This window comes from Anas platyrhynchos, chromosome 12, assembly GCF_047663525.1.
Source record: "Anas platyrhynchos isolate ZD024472 breed Pekin duck chromosome 12, IASCAAS_PekinDuck_T2T, whole genome shotgun sequence".
NCBI classification, from domain to species: Eukaryota; Metazoa; Chordata; class Aves; order Anseriformes; family Anatidae; genus Anas; species Anas platyrhynchos.
In genome coordinates, this window is record NC_092598.1 from 11,691,315 (window position 1) to 11,708,036 (window position 16,722).

At 50.5% G+C, this 16,722-nt stretch overlaps 1 protein-coding gene across 1 annotated transcript; it reads left to right on the forward strand.

Annotated features, from left to right (window-relative positions):
- The first annotated feature begins 9,601 nt into the window (after positions 1-9,601).
- On the forward strand, positions 9,602-16,323 carry LOC101795038 (uncharacterized). The gene is made up of 3 exons (XM_005030922.6): positions 9,602-10,003; positions 13,164-13,284; positions 14,167-16,323. The coding sequence occupies exons 1-3, from the start codon at positions 9,838-9,840 to the stop codon at positions 15,323-15,325; spliced, it is 1,446 nt and encodes a 481-aa protein (XP_005030979.4). The 5' UTR covers positions 9,602-9,837; the 3' UTR covers positions 15,326-16,323.
- Positions 16,324-16,722: the final 399 nt, after the last annotated feature.

The following is a 16,722-nucleotide window of genomic DNA, read 5'->3' on the forward strand; positions in this document are numbered from 1 at the left end:
AACAGCCTCCCCCCCCTCCTTCCCCCAAAAGGTCACTATCAAAGGCAGCGGTTTCGGTACTGAGACAATGCGCTCTGTTTTGCTAAGGCTAAATCTGGCTCATGAGCTGACCTGCCCAGACCACTTCCACCTCCAGACAAAAACACCCGGTGGAAGTCCCAGCCCAGGGCCTCGCGGGGCCGCCTCAGGGCGCTGACAGGACTGCTCGGCGCCTTTGTTCTGCTGCCCCGAGGGCTGTGAGGGGAAAACCATGGAGGGCCGCGGCCTGCTCCATGCAATGGTTGCAAGCACGACTTGGTACCTCACGCGGTGCCGCCGTCGGGTACCGCCGCCTGGCCTCACAGCACACCTTGGCCTGGTTTATTTTAGGGTGTTTTGTTTAGTCAGAGGATCCGAGTACATTTAATAGTGGTTTTGTACTAAGTGTGATGTGGTGTGTTTTGGAGAAGTGAGGACTTCTGTGGTACTGGAGGAGGTGGCAGGGCATCTTGAATAATACCACATGCCACCAGCCTGTGCTGCGGTGGGAGGGTGGTCCATGGTCTTGGTTGCAACTCCCTTCTGGAGCTGTTTTTGTAACTTTGGGACTTTTGGGACCAGCACTTCCCCAGGGGGGAAAAAAATAAAAATGTTTGGAATACTTGAGTTGGCAAACATTGTACTGAGTTTGCCTTCAGCTTCCTACTTTGCCTGCCAATCAGACAAATGTCCCAATGTCCCAGAAGAATTGTTCTTAGCCACTTGTGCACGATACTGAGAAAGAAAGTTGGGAAAGTAGCCAGTACAGGGAAAAGGGAATGGGGGAGCAGAAAGGGGAAAAACTACTTCCAGAGGAACAGAGCCAAGAGGAAAAGTTATTTTTTGGTCAGCCCATTGTTCCGCAGTGAAAGTCCCAGCCGCCTCAGAGTGGGCTGCATGGAGCTGTTTGTAGCACCAAGGCAGGATGTTTTTCCTGCACCGCAGTAAGCAGGAAATGATACAACAGCACTGAAATCACGGCCTCGTGATCCGTGGGATTTGTGGGTGGATGCAGCTGTGGTGGGATGCGGGACCCGCAAGTGAGGTCAGTGCTTGGCAGCCCTGGTGCTGCTACTGGCACCCAGTTAGGGGATCTCCCGGTGGCACGGCAGGAAGAGGCAGCGTGTTGTGTTTCAGCAAAGTCGCAACAGCCACATGATGGCATTGTCCACTGCAGCAAGAGGCAAAGGCCCTTCCAACTCGGGGAAATTCGGTGGCCTGCAGACCTGGGGCAGAGTGCTGTTTGTGCCCCTGGGTGCGAGCAGGACCCTTTCAAGGAGCAGGAGAGAGCACAAGGCAGCTGTGGCCCGTGTCACCTTCAGGCCAGCAAGGCTGAGGGGTTGCAGCCAGCCAGGAGCCCTGGGCACAAGCCAGGAGCTGTGGGCATCGGGGGTTTTATGTCAGCCATCAGGTGGTGGCGAGGGGCTCACAGGCTGGTGGCACCACCAGGAGGAAGCCTTGCAGAGGTGTTCACTGCTGGCAGTGCTTCACCTTTGCTCAAGAGCTTGTCCCACTGTCAGAGATCTTGGTGTCCTGGGGGGGTTGCTGCCTAAATGTCACCTCTCCTCCAGAGCCTTGCCAGCTGAGCGAACCCAAGGTGCCTGAAGGTGCACGCTGGACATGGAGCTGGGACAGCTCTGGGCTGCAGCCCGGCTCAGCAAGAAGGGGCACAGGCAAGTCAGCCCTTGCAGCAGACTTTCTTTTTGTCACACAGGTACAAGCATGAACACTATTAGTCACAAGCCCCACTTTCAGCACATGATGCAATTAGCTCTGTCTCAGGGTGAGGAATTATTCCCCAAACAGCATTTTGAATCCCAGACATGCCTCGTTAATCTTTTCTTTCACTCTCCCCCTCTCTCCTGCTGCATGCCTAGTGTTAACATGAGAATGATGGCCCAGAGCTGGAAAATCCCTTGTCCCAGCCCCAGCTCCAGCCCCAGCTTTTTAGCTATCCCCAGCCAACACCAGCTGGGCACTGTCCCCAGTAACAGCCACCATCTGTAACCTGTTGCTCTTCTAGGTGACAAGTCAGCTGCACTGTAATTGAACACTCACTGCACATGGACCACAGTAAGGAGCCAGAAGAACTCTTGCACCAAGCAGGGAGTGGTGAAGGAAGTGTGATGGTCCCAGAAAGAGAGTTTGGCAAAGACAAAAGCATGTTCCCCAAGGAGCAAGCTGACTCTGGTCCTCTAAATAAGCTGAGGGAGCTTAATGATGAGGGAGCACATCAATTAGCTGAAAGACAGGGAGAGCATGGAGGCTCTAGGCAAAAGCAGAGGACAGGGAGTTGCCCTGCTCTTATCAGGTGAGGTTCAGCAAGGCTGGGGTGGAAGAGCTGTAAAAGCAGCCCGGTGACTCTGGTCAGCCAGCTGAGCCAGAAAGCCTTGAAAGGGTTAAGAGGCTGCGCGGAGACACGCCTGGTAGAGTTTATTTTCCTGCTGAGCTGTGTTTGTTGTTCATGTAAAGGCTTGTCACCTGCCCTAAGCTCTACAGGCTCCTGGATTTTTCCTGCAGCTCGTGTGCCTCCCTGGGTATGGGCTGTGAGCCTGGTGCAGCGCTGTGGCTTGGTGCAAGGAGCTGCATAAAGAAGCGGGGTGCTCCAAGCAGGTTCAGGGGCTGACAGCTCTGGTCTGTAGGGCCTGCGGGTGCAGGGCTGTGCTGTCCTGCTTCTGTGAGCGGCTGGCAGGGCTCTGGAAGCTGGTGGGACAGGAGGGCTCAGCTTGGACCGGGAGGTGATGGTAGCCCAGCACGGGGACGTCTGTCAGGGCACAGCACCACTCCGGCCCTTTGGAACTGTCCCGCGGGTGCCATCATCTCTTGTGGGGACACTGCTGGAGGTAGGATCCAAAAGGGCAGAGGCCAAACAGTGCCAGCCCTCCCCCAAAACCCTGGTAGCATCAGTAAGGGTCAGCCCCAGCAGCACCACAGGACAGAGGCTTTCTGGACCCCTCCACCCACTGTCACTGATTAATGGTAAGCTCATGCCAAACTGGTCCCATAGCCACCAGCAGAAGGCACGTGGCTCGCTGCCCTAAGGAGACAGATAAGCAGCCTTTCTGAGAAGGCAGTGAAAAAAAGCTGCTTCTGGTAAGCTCCCTTCTTGGACTGCCAGCAATCATGTGCAAACAAGTTGGTTGGAGAAGCGGGAAGTGACACCGTGGAGAGGTGGCAGTCGTGCTGGCCAACACAGGCTGGTGGAGGGGGGAGCTCCCTGCTGCCCCAGAGCGCAGGGCTGAGGCCAAGACCTGGCCGTGCCTGCCAGGGGAAGGAGCTGGCTGGGTGGCTGGCATCGTGTGCCCCCCGTTCCTGCTGCCATGTGAGGGAGGAATGGGATGGGGGAGGAAGCAGGGCTGCTGCAAAGAGGCACATGCTCATCCTCTTCCAGATCCAGAGCCTGGTCCTGGGCTCTGGCAAAGGTAAACCAGCTGAACAGCAGCATCCTCCTGCTCCCCACCTCCTGCCTGTGCCCATGAGGGCCTTTGCAAGACACTTTTCCAAAGAGGGGAGACCCCCCATGTACCACCGTGGTGTGAGACACAGCACAGCCATGCCGATGCCAGTGGAAATCCTGGCACCAGCTCCTGCAGCAGCCATGGCCTCCCGTGGGGTGGGAGGGTTTCTGCTCTGACCAGGCCTGATGTCCCTCTCCCCTCTCTTGCCTGCAGTGCGGTGTTGAAAGACTGCCTTTTTGGGGGTAATATGGTATTTCCTTCTTCATGCCAGCTCTGTGGAAATATTGCTTTCGTGGCTTGAAGCTACTCAGAAGGATTGCAACATCAGGGGATCTCTCCACCTCCACATGAACTGAGCAGAAGCCAGGGGCCTGATGCTTTCTCCTGCATTGCTCTGCTGGGGACAAGGGACTCTTCTCTGTTTAGGAAGATCTTAAGTGTGTTGTTCTGTATTTGTTTCTTTGCATGCAATGCTTTCAACCAACTTACATCTTGTTTATTGTTCTTCTCGGCACTCTCCACAGGACAGCTGCAGAATGACTTCTGCTCAGTTTGGGCTGCTCTGGCTGCCGAGGAGAGGCACGGATTCCCACTGCAGGCCTGCACCTTTCCATGCCCCGTGTGCAAGCAGCACAGACCAGACCCTGCTGTGCCCAATGTTTACCCACACCATGGGCTGCCTCTGCCAGAAATGTCCCACTGGGATCAGCCAGCAGCTTGTGGGGCAGGGAGAGGGACTTGGAGAGGGACCCTTTATCGGCGAGTGTAGTGATAGGACAAGGTGTAATGGTTTTAAACTAAAAAAGAGTGGATTTAGATTAGATTTAAGGAAGAAATTATTTACCTTGAGGGTGCTGAGGCACTGGCACAGGCTGCTCAGAGAAGCTGTGGATGCTGCATTCCTGGAAACGGGGCTTTGAGCAACCTGTTCTAGTGGGAGGTGTCCCTGCCCATGGCAGGGGGGTTGGAATTAGATGATCTTTAAGGTCCCTTCCAACCAAAGCATTCTATGATAGAGATGTGGCTCATATATGATGCTGCCAGGGAAAGAGCTGCATCCCACAGACTGCAATACACAGCCAGATCCCTGCTACCCACCCGCATGTTGTTGCAGGGGTAAAGAAGACACTCCAGGTGTCTGCTTTGGCCCTGGGACACCTGCCAGTGACTGGAGCCAAGCTAAGGCCGGGGCTCCCACACGCATTCAGGGGAGCCCACTGCAGCCTAGCTGGCTCGGGGTCCAGACCGGTAGCTGTGGGCTGCCTCGTGGAAAAATACCGAGCATCAGCACTTTGCACTGTGTGTTGGCGTCCTAAATTGTTCTTATTAACAAGGAAGGAGGAAGCCATTGTGTTCAGAGAAGTGAAAGCTGGTGTGATGTTCTCTGCTACTTTTAAAAATTACATTTTCTAACTAAAGCAGTTCCTTGAAGACATAAACCCTGAAATTGGTAAATACTTCCCAAATAGGAGTTCTGCCTCTGTGAAGACGCTGACTACAGACAGCCCCAAACAGCTGTTCCTCATTTGCTGCCCCTTTTCATATGAGAACATTCAGCCATGCAGTGCCAAACATTTCCTGGTCCTCTATTGTTCAATTCTCACCATCATCACACTGATGTCTCAAGAGCTCTACATTAGGCATCGACAGAGGGTACCTCCAAAATGAGAGGCCACCTTTGGCTCTAAGGATCTGTTTCCTGAGTTGCCCTGGCCAGGAGAGGTGAGGTTGGGTTGGTTCTGGACTGCTCCAGGCCATACCAGCCTGTGCTGTGACAGACACATAACAACACTAGAAAAAAAACACTGCATTTCTGCAGACTGAAGTCTTTCATTGTCTTCTTGGAGCACGAAGTGCTCTGGGGGAAGGCAGCGTAGAGCACCAACCATTTCGGGTAAATCTGTTTTGTCAATGAGTGTTGTGGAAGAGCGTTTTCTGGACCGGTTTAGCCATACCCCCAGAGAGCTTCATGTGCAGGGAACTGCGGTCTTTGTGTAAGTGCAGGGACCTGCACCGAGGGAGGAGTAACCCCAGGCACCAGTACAGGCTGGGGCTGACCTGCTGGAGAGCAGCTCTGCGGAGAAGGACCTGGGAGTCCTGGTGGACAGCAGGTTAGCTGTGAGCCAGCAGTGTGCCCTTGTGGCCAGGAAGGCCCATGGTGTCCCAGGGTGCATAGGAAGAGCGCTGCCAGCAGGACGAGGGAGGTGACCCTGCCCCTCTGCTCAGCCCTGGTGAGGCCGCACCTGGAGCTCTGTTCAGCTGGGCCTGTTTAAAAGAAGATGGAGAGGGGAACTTAGTGATGTTTGTAAATATCTGAAGGGAGGGCGTCAAGAGGATGGGGCCAGACTCCTTCCAGTTGTGTCCAGTGACAAGGCGAGAGGGCACAAAGCAGAGCTGGCAGCAAACAGAGCGTGAGCATGGCTTTGATGTTGGTTTCCCTTACACCAGAGGGGAGGTGAGAAACAACGGTTCCTCAGCAGCCCAGTTTCTGCCTAAGGCTCAGGACCCTCAGGGTGGGTTCGTGTCAGAAAGTTGGAAAGGAGAGGAAAAAGAATCTCATCGTATGTCCAGAGTTAAAGACCTGGGTCATCTTGTCTCCTTTGCAGTACAAAGACTGTCTGGCTCTTCCCAAAAGCTGTGTCCCTGCTCCCTCTTTCCAGCAAGCTTCTAGGACATAGACGAGGAACTCGGCACTAGGAACAGCAAAGGATGCTGTTAGTACCTGCTACCTGAGGTGCTGGGCTTCCCTGCTCCAGTTCAACCTAAAAGACCAGCTCTGGAGGTCTTGGGAGCTTCTGAACAGTGGGAAATGCAGTGGGAATCATCAGCAATGTCATTTGATCAGCACTGGGCTACATTTCTTCCAGGTCACACAAAAGAATAGACAAGGAGCATGAATTTCCAACACAGAAACACCCTGAAAGAGAAGGGCCATATTCTTGGCTCATTTCTTGTTTGTTTTTGTTTGTTTGTTTGTTTGTTTTGTTTGTTTTGTTTTTGTTTTGTTTTGTTTTGTTTTGTTTTGTTTTGACACAGCCCTCATTCTGATTGATTTGCATATCACATTTGCGGGGTTACATTGCTTGTTGTGTTCCAGGTAAATTCCCCAGCATTAGTCACACCTCCCATCCACCTCCGCGAACCTCGAACCTGCGCAGCGCTGCAGCACTTGCCTGTGAACAGCCCTGGCAAAGCTGCAGTAGGTGGCAAATGCTGAGAGTGGTGGAGCTGATTTTCTGTTCCTCACGGGAAAGATGGGATCTGCCCCTCCAGCCATTTGTGGTTTGGAGCACCGAGCATCCCAAGGTTACGGATAGGGCACCAGATCAGGCTGTTTAGCCTGCCTTGTGCTGTCACCCCCATCCAACCCACACCAGGCCTTCTTCTCCCTTTCCTGCAGCAGAGCCAGCATTTAAGTAGCAGGACATCCATCCTGATAATTAAACTTTCCTTAGAGTGGAGCAGGAAATGGAGCCAGACAACCCAAACTCCAGCCTCGCCACTGATCTGTCTGGCACGAGTCTTGGAGTCCATTTGTGAGTGCCAAACACTGAACCTGCAGCTGTGTTAGCACAGTCCCAGGCCCAGCACGGTGCGCTGTGCAAAGTCCCTCCGCCCATACCCAACATCAGATGTGCAGAGATAAGTTTGTTCATGTTTTTTCCTTGGCCATGTTTCAGACAAGGCTGAGGGCCTTCCTTCTCTCTAATCTTTAAAAGATTTAATGGACCCTGGCAGCAATCCAAGCTGACACCGCCTCTGGGTGCTTGAGCTTGCTGGTTTATAGCCTTGTGCAGCACGGACCTACGCTGCCATGCTGACTGCTGAACAGTCCCTTACACTGAGAGGAAATGCTGTTTTCAGGAGAAGGCTGTTATTCATCTGCCTTCATAGTAAGAAAGAACTAAGGTCTGCTGTAGATGCACTCAGATCTGTACGAATCTGACTGTGGAAACGGGATGGTGCTGCACCAAAATCTTGTCATTAGGAAAGGTGAACGTGACGTACCTACAGAGCTGAAAAATTATTCTTTGTCTCGTTAAGTCTTAACAGCTGAATAGTCCAAATCATCTACATAATGCAGAAAAGCCTCGTTAGTACTACAGTCAAAGTTACATGGGGGGGGGGGGGGGGGGGGAGACAAAACCAAACCAAACCAACCGGACAACAATAAAAACAAAACAAAGCAAACAAAAAAAGAGCCCACCTTCTTCCTAGTATCTACCACCTTTCTTTGGTATTATGCAACCCTCTCAGGGTGCCTCTGCATGCTAAGGGCGACCTGACGAAGTATCCTTCCAGTCCTCCTACGGAAGAAAGGGCCGTGCTGATCTTTCCCAGCCTGTGGTCTTCGCTGGAAGAATATGACGTGATGTTCATGGTGGGCTTTCTCCCTCCCCAGCCTTAGTCCACTTAGTTTCATTTTAATGCATTTTCTTAGCACAGCCTGTGTGTGATTTTTGTGTTCCAGTTCCCAGTTATTCATTTTTTTCTGTTCTTTTTTTGTCTTGGAAGTTGGCTGTTGTCAGTTGAAGCCAAGCCAAGCCCAAACAAGTCCTGAGAACTTTCACCATCGAATCAATACAGGGCAGGAGGTGTAGGAAGCAGGCCAGGCACGAGGCGGCCGGTTTTCTGCTTGCTGCAGCCCGGGTTTGTCACAGCTCATTGGAGCTGAGACAATCGCTCTGCCTCTGCGGCCCACTTCCAGCGCTAATGGCAGGTGTGGGACCCACACCTGAAGTTCTGCTGAGCCACACTGGGGCCGGTTCCCTTCATCCTCCAGCTGTGGGATTTCCTTGCACAGGTGCCACCTCCAAGTCCAGCTGCGGAGCTCACTGGGAGCAAATGGAGATCTCTTGGAGGCAAGGATCCTGAGGGAACAAAGTCCCTTCGCTAGTACAAATCACAACCAGACCAGGCAGTGCAGGAAAAGCCACTGCTTTACCCTGCCAGATTGCTGTTTACACCATAAATCTGCCAATGCCTGTGGCAAATTGGGCCTTTAGCAAACATTGTGCTCACCCTCCCACTTGGTGTGCATGCTGGAGCCTTTCCCCATTTTTATCCCTTGCTGGTGGTAATCCCTTTGCAGAAGAAGCAAAGCCTGTGTCTTCAGGGGAGATGGGAGCTTGTACCCCTCCAGCAGCCATGGTGTCCTGGCAGCCACAGGCAAAGCCATCTCCCAGAAGAAGGATTTCCTGTAAGGCTGTGTCAAGCCTGAGAAAACACTGTCTGGGGAAGGGGGCAGGAAGGCATCCTGATGGACAGACAATGCTCTGTTCCAGCTGGATCAAATAGATTAATTTAAAGATTTGTTGTTAATGTAAAGGTGTTGTTGTTGTTGTTTGTTTGTTTAATTTCAGTTGATATATGAGGTTTATTGTCTCTCACAATATAACCAAAGGCTAAAGATAGAGGCTGAGAGTTTTTCCACCAAAAGATTTAAGAATTCATCTTGTGGAAACTTAGGGGTTTTCTCTCTACTTGGGAATAAAAGCCTAACTAGGATTGTTGGAATTTCCCACAGCACAAAAAAAGCCAAATTTCCACCACCCTAAGAAATCTGTGGGAAAAAGTTCTCAAGAGTAGCCACACTGTCTCAGCCATACTCTTATCTTCATTTTTCAGCTGAGACAGTTGGCAGGGAAAAAAAAATGTTATGTATTCTCATGGCATTTAAAATGAAAGCGAAAGTAAAGGTGCAGGATATGGCCACAGTGTTGGCATGTCCATGCTGGGCCAGGTGTGTTGCTGGTTTCTGGGAAAGCCAGGGCTGTGCTCGCAAGCAGCAGGCAGGCAGCATGCCCAGGGACCAAGAAGCTGCTTGGGGAGGGCCCTGCAGCTCTGTCGCAGCTCTGGCTGCGGCGATGCTCCTGTCGCCCAGGAGGCAGCCTGGCATGAGCTCACTGGGATAGCTGATGAACTGTGAGCCCAATTAGCAAACACTGCCTTTTTTGGCCCAACAACCAATTCTGCTGCTCTAAGATGTGTGCAAAAAAAAAGGGAGGGAATAGCCAATTCTGCATTCAGGGTGCATAATGAGCTTCAGGTGTACCAGGGAGCTGCAGGCTGGAGCTGGGGAGAGTGTTACAAGCCTAAGGATGGTGGTGCCTTAGGGCTCTGTGGGTAAAAGACACAGAGACACGGGGATGGAGAAGCCAAGTCCTATGCCAAGGAGGCTGGAGCTGCAGTGTGTGTGCTATTAGAAGCCGAGGTAACGGCAGCCGGGGAATTCCAGGAGCCATCTAGCTCTGGAACACAGACAGGCACAATTCTTGTCCCGACTCTTCCGCCTCCTGTCGTCACCAAGAAACGTAGGCGGGGGAGCGAGCCTATTTAAGTCCCAGATCAGAGTCCTGGAATGAGCTGCAGCAGCTGCGTTGCTCCAGAGGATGCAGTAGGCAGTGAGGAGCGAAAACTGCTGCCTCTGTGTACCCTCCTTGCTGCTGACCACGGGAACATGAAGCTTGTTTCTTTCCAGACCCTGTTTGTGCTGAGGGTCCTGGGCCTGCTGACCCCGGCTGGAGGTGAGCCACAGCTCCGCGTACAACCCTCGGGGCTCCCTGGGAGAGCAGAAAGGTTTATGGGTTTAGGCGAGGGGCTGGGGAATCGGGAGGTTTGTGTGAAGGATTAGTGAATCCTGCACAGCGGGGAAGTCAGTGCTGGGTCAGGTTACAGGCATGAAGGGACCTCGTGCCTTCCTCGGCTGTGGGAAAAATCCTGTAGCAGGAATGGTCCGGGTGGGAAGCTGCGGGGGAGCCCAGGGCATCATCCTTGCCACAAGGCAGCCTGAGCAGCCCCGCTGATGGCTTTTGTCACTCCTGAGGGTAGACGGGGAGAGTGGCGGAGTAACACAAAGCCTCAGCACGTGCCATCTGGGCAGCATCCTGTCCCGGGATGGCTGTCAGCACTTTGGCTGCCAGCCTTTGGCACGTTGCTGCGAGCCGGGGGTGCTGCTGCCTGCAGACGTGATTGCTGTGTGCATGTGCAGCGTGCACAGTGTGCACAGGCAGGAAAGGCTCTCCTGCTCTCCAGATAAAGATCTTGGTATGCTCTGGGGGGGGTATGCTGAGCGGGGCTGGAGGACCGGGAGGAGGTGGGTGAAGTTTTCTCTAGGCTGGTCTCGGTTTAAGGCATCTGCACACGGACTGGTGATCGCTGCACAGATTGAGCAGGGTGGATTGCCAAGCTGGCAGGCAGCTTCTCATCAGCCCAGGTGAAACTGGACTTTGCCCAGGTCTAAGGGATGATCACGGAAAGGGAAAGAGACCGTGCCCTGCTGCCACCAGATGGGAGGAGCAAAGACAGCAAGGAGAGCAGCTGGGGATGGAGCCTCTGCCTCTCCTCATGCCTCTGAACAGGTTCTCCAGGGCTGGCCTGAGTCAAGCGGGCAGCAGGGACGTCGGGCAGCTTACCCTGTGCTGCTTTGGCACTGCCTGGCTCTGCTCACGTGGGGACCAGCATCAATCTTCTCTAGAGGGATGAAGTCAAGTTGTCTGTGCAGAAAGAAAGAGCGGCAGGGCTCCCTGGCCGGGGTCTCTTGAGGAACTGTGCTGAAAAACTGGTAGGGATGACTCCAAGGAGAGGTGGTCACAGCTGGGCAAAGTCCCAGAGCCTGGGTTTCCCTGAGGTCCCTGTGGCAAAGATTCAGATGTAGCTCAGCGAAGCTGTGTGCCCTGGGACAGCCAGGGATGGCCCCATGTTCCCCTCAGCTCCTCTCTCTTCTTGGAAAGAGCTTTCCAAGCTCCTCCGCTCCAAGAAAAACTCATCACAAGCTCAGCTAATTGCAAATCATTCATTTGCAATGCCAATAACTGGAAAATCAGTTATTGGTTATCAATAGCTCTCCTCCACCTCCCTCCAAATTTCTCAGAAAAAAAAGAAAAAAAAAAGTTTGAGAAAGCTCAATAGTGGCAGCCCTTCTAGCAGCAGGAGCAACAAGAGACACGTTTGAGATGTGTTCCCTCCACTCCCATCCAAAGACGGTCACTGCCCTGAGCAAAACAAAGTGGGGCAAATAAAATGTCCCCTCTTTCTGCTCTGAGCCCTGTTTACAGCTTCTAGGTTTCCTGCATTTCTCCTTCATGCTCAGGGCTAAGCCTGTCCTCAGCCTTCTTTCCCTTGGTCAGAGAAGGGCATTTTGGAGGGTGGCTGCAGGACACTTCCTTGACAAATCCCACGCTGCTCCAAGGTTGTGGCATGCTGACAGCCCTGTGCCATCAGCTGGGGTAACTGGCTTCTGTGCTGTGCGACCAAAGGTTTGAGCACATTAAATAGTTCTGCGATGTATGTGGGCCACAGTGGTTTTGTGGACTTGCAGAACTAAATAAATATGTACTTTCTGGAGCCTGTTAGCACCCAGGACCAGGCTGGGTTTGTGTACCTGGGCATATGTCTTTGGATTTCTGATTAGCCTGGTGCCTCCAGACCCTGCTTGAGTAACCCTTTACTCTGAGCAGCCCCTGTCCACCCCTGCCATGTGTCTCCCTGATGTCTGGGGAAGGATCAGGCCCTTGGAGAAGGATTGTTGAACAGGGCTCTAAAAGTGGAAGACAACAGCAGCACGTTCCATGGTTAATGAGTTAATTGGGAAGTTGGTCACTCCTGAGTGCTTAAGGAGCACGTATTCCTGACCCTAAAGTGCCACCAAAGATGATAGTGTCTAAAGAAAAGAGCTTTGCTTTGACATTTCTGAGACGTAGAAGCTGACGTACTTCTGTAGCATTTGGGAATCTAAGGCAACATTTTGGAGATTGTGTGACCTAAACTAGAATCCAGCTTCCCTCTTCACAGGGGGCCTCAGAGAAATCAGGGTTTGTTGTTCTAAGCCTTGCCCCCCCGGGACAGCAGAAAAAACTTGCTGAGTTGTGCAACCTCCGCTCTCTTGGCAGGCGCCTGTTCTTGGAGGCTGGGGTAAGTGCAGGGATGGATTCTCCTGTTGTGTGACTGCCTTCACCCCTTTTCTGAATGAAGGTGTGGGAGGAGTCATTTTACACTTTGCAAAATGAAAACTGTTGTCCAGAAGAGATGGGAAACAGATGTTTGGTGAAAGACTGCTGTGGCTTCGAAGTTGGACTGCTGCAATGATATCCATGCACAGATGAGGGCTCCTTTTCTGCACCTTTTCTCTGAGTCTAAGAGGCATTGGAGGCTATCCAACAACTGAGTCACTTGCCTGGAGGGGACACCCCAGAGGGGAAAGAGATATGACTCATTCAGATAAGGACAGGACAGTCATTCTGCTCTCTGACCTGTGCCAGGACCCAGTTAGGGACAGATATAGTGGCTGATATAGATGAAGATATGTGTCTTCTAGGCACCAAGCTCAGATCCAGCCTCCTGTTGCCCACAGGTGAAAGGTCCTGCTGCTTCCCAAGCCAGAGTTTGCACATCCTATAAGGCAAGCTGCAATGGTGTCTCAAGAGTCACACCATTTTTTATTTTTTTTTTCTGATTTTCTGGGTATCATATGGTCTGTTTGAGTGATGCAAACAATCATGACCTTGACAGGATTTGCTTTCCTAGGAACATCTCATTTTAGCAGGGATTGGAAATTTCCATTGCAAGCTTCAGAATCCTTCTCCCCAGAGGAGAAAAAGAATGAGAGCCAATGTTTATTGTGCCTAATAAATAATAATAATAATAATTAAAAAAACAGTGTTTAATATGTTGAAAATTTTATTTCAGGTCAACCCAAAGCACCTATAAAGTGTTCAAAAGTGTGTAACCGCTTTACGCGCATCTTACCTGAGAAACGGATAAAGAGCTACCACAAGACTGAGCCCCAGTGTGCCAAACAAGCCATCATGTAAGCAGCTTCACTCTCTGGTTCCCTTGCCACATTCCCTCCACAAATGATTAAGAATCAACACTGTCAGATATCCTTGTTTGGGAGCAAAAACATTCTGGAAACAGAGCCAACACTGACATTTCTTTGAAGGCTGTTTGTTTGCTTGTTTGTGCTTCCTATTTAAATGCCAACATCCTGCAAATGAGAGCAGGTTCCAGTTCACCCCCACACAGTGAGACCGTCACTACCATGAGTGATAAATAGATGAGGAAAGGGAAAGTACACGCTGGCAGAATGGGGAAGTGGAAGCACACAGGGTTAGAGTTTACGTAGTTCTGTGAAAGCAGGTATTTTCAGTGGAAGCAGATTCAGACTCATCAGCTTGTCTGAACGAGAGAAGCTGCCTTTTTTCCCCAGAATGATTGCTGTCTTTCACCTACCTTAAAGGTTAGGCACCACTGAGAGCACTTTGTTGCAGGCCAGGAGGTTGCAACAAGTGAACTGGCTGGGCTGACCTTGGAACATCTCACTGTCTGTCAGTAAAACGGGGATTTGTCTTCATGTAATCTTGACCCTGGGCAGCTGGTGCCTGAGTAGCTTCTTTCTCTGAGTGCTGGTGGCCAGCACTCAGCATAAGGACAATGCTTTCGAAAGAGAAAACCTGCTTAAGAGGAAGCCCTTCACCTATGAGTCATGTTCAGCTTTTGCTTATTCACTTTGATCTCAGAGACACTTCCTAAAATAAATAATCCATCCAACGTGATGGTTTTTACTATGGTAGGAGCTCAAGAGAGTCAGCAGTTCTCATCATTGCCACCTTAATGTCTTCTGTATCACTCTGATAATCTATGGCCATGTTTTCTTCCTCTAATAAGTGATCCCTTTTTATTTTCACTTCAGATTTATTACACTGGCTTCCTTGGAAATTTGTGCAGATCCAAAAAATGATCAGGTGCAGAAGATTATGCGGAAACTGGACCAGAAAAAGGCCTCAGCAGCATCACCACACGCTGCCACTTCAGCAGCAGTTCCAGAAAAGCCTGGCATTTTTCACAAACACATCGGTCTTACAGTAACAGCTCTGTCTCAAGCCACTGCTGCAACTACTCTTTTCCAAGGGACTGGCACAACAGTTTTGGAGAGAACGCATGCTCCTGCTGCCATGACAGAGGTGACCAGCAAATCTCCACCAGCCATGCAGAGCACCACGCAGTTCTCTGCAGGATCATCTGAAGTCAGTTCAGAAGCAAACAGAGACTCCTTAAAACCTGCACATTCGACAACTTCTGCAGCAGGCATGGTCTCCAGTCAGCCTATCTTACATCCCACAGCTCTTGTGCATGGCTTTGACAACACAGTAGGATTGACAGAAGAACCTGTAGGATATGCTGCAAGTGCTACAGCTGATGTTCAAAACACGTCTTCTCCTAGCTCAAATTCAGACCCTGTGTTCGTTACTAAAGGACTGGACCATCCTGTACTTTCTACAGATGAATCCCTGGACCCAACAAGTGCAAGAGCCAACACATCAGACACTGCTTCTAGGAGTTCTAATTCAGATCTCCCCTCCATCCTAAACAGCATGGAGATCAGCTCAGCCCCAGCCACCCCTGTTCCACCAGAGACTACTTCAACTTCTACTCTAAACCCCACAACTGCCATAGCGAAAGGTCCTCCTGCCCATACCAACAACATTTTCAGTTCCTCTGCAGATGCTGTTGGTACTAGAACATTTGGTTATTCATCGCCCTTAGGAAAGCAAGATCACCCAGGTACGTTAGTTCTCACTACTCAACCATTCTCAGGCCAAGCCAGAGCGCAGCTGACTACAAAAAGGCCACATGATTCACCTTCACTCAGCTTCTTGGCAAGATCTCAAACACACTTCATCATCCCAGTCTCCCTGGTATGTGGACTGATTGCTTGCACCGTTGCTGCTGTGGGGCTATATACAAAATTTGGCGTCAGAACAGAAACAGTGTCAAGAGAGATGGTACAAGGCTTGCTCTACCAGAAGGAGGGACATCAAAACAACGTCTATCCAATGGAAATAATCTGAGTGCTTTATGGAATGGACATTTTTGGTCTAGAATATTGGTTTCTAGAACATGGGATCTTTCTGGTTGCTGCCAGAAAGCTAAGCTTGCGCAAAACTAGTTACCAGTACGAAGCAGTACAGGAACTAAAAATGCCTAAGAAAACAGATTTTATAGGAGCAGAATGTCCGAAAATGTATCTAAGTAGTCATTGACCAATGACGTTATTTTAGAAATATGTGGGGAGCTTTTTTCTCTGGCACTGTTACATAGAAAGGATATTGCTCTAATAGAGCTGCTTGGTGGCTGTTTGCCTGGTGGTGGGCAGAAAGTAATATCTGAGTTGCTCTTGGGAATTTTTCTGCATTTCTTCATAACCTAGCTGAGAAGCCACCCACTCACTCTCCCACACTACTGGACTCAGGCTCTGCCACCTTGAGCAACTTTACACCAAAACACTGATTTTGCACTTACAAACTCTCTGCTGCTTCTTTCTTTGCACTTCAGGTCACTTCTCTGTCAGGCCTTGACCGATGCTGGCAGTCAGTGGGAGCTGGCTCTCCTTCAGCTGATTAAACATCCCATTTAATTGGGTATCTAATGGCTAGAGCCAGCAGCAGTAGTCTAGCTTTCAGACAGAGGTGGGTAAAACATAAGCTGATTTTTCTCTGTACGTAGGGGACTGAAGGTCAGTGCTACAGATTTTACTCTTCAGAGGTGCTGGCACTCACAGTCTATCTCCTCCTCAAAGTCAGGCCACTTTTCCCCCCAACAGGCAAGGGCATTTCTTCTCACACATTTAGTCTGAGACCTGATTCTTGACAAATCAACTGCAATAAAACCCTTTCTTGCAGATAATGTACCCTGTGTCCAGATGCATCCAAAACAAAGGCAGGATAATATGGATGAGCCTTTATAAATGAGAGAAAATCTGGAAGAAGGTGTCAGAGGCCCTCAACAATTTTGCTATTACCATGTTGTAATATTTTTGCTGTACTCTGCTGTTCAGCAACCACAAAAACCAGAAAATACACTCCTAGAATACCTAAATGCAATTCTGGATTCAGTAATTATAAGAATTACTACACCACAGCATAATTACCTTCCTTCCCATTCCTTATTCTCTCTAGAAATAAGCACATTTGGTGATCCAGAAAAAAGCATGAAATCCCCATTCACGATCCTACACTTCAGTCCCATGGTAGTTCTTTTTATATAGCACTGATTACAGCATTAAAGCACTGTAACAGTACCAAAGGTGTTTTTTTAACACAAATTGTCTCTGATTTTCACACATCCAGACACTGCTGTATGTAAGCCTTATCTTTTATCTGTGATCAGCTCATGAAAGCCCTTATTTAACATTTACTCCACGATGAATTTTGCTTGAGCAAGTAAAGGTCTTTATAATAGCACGCTT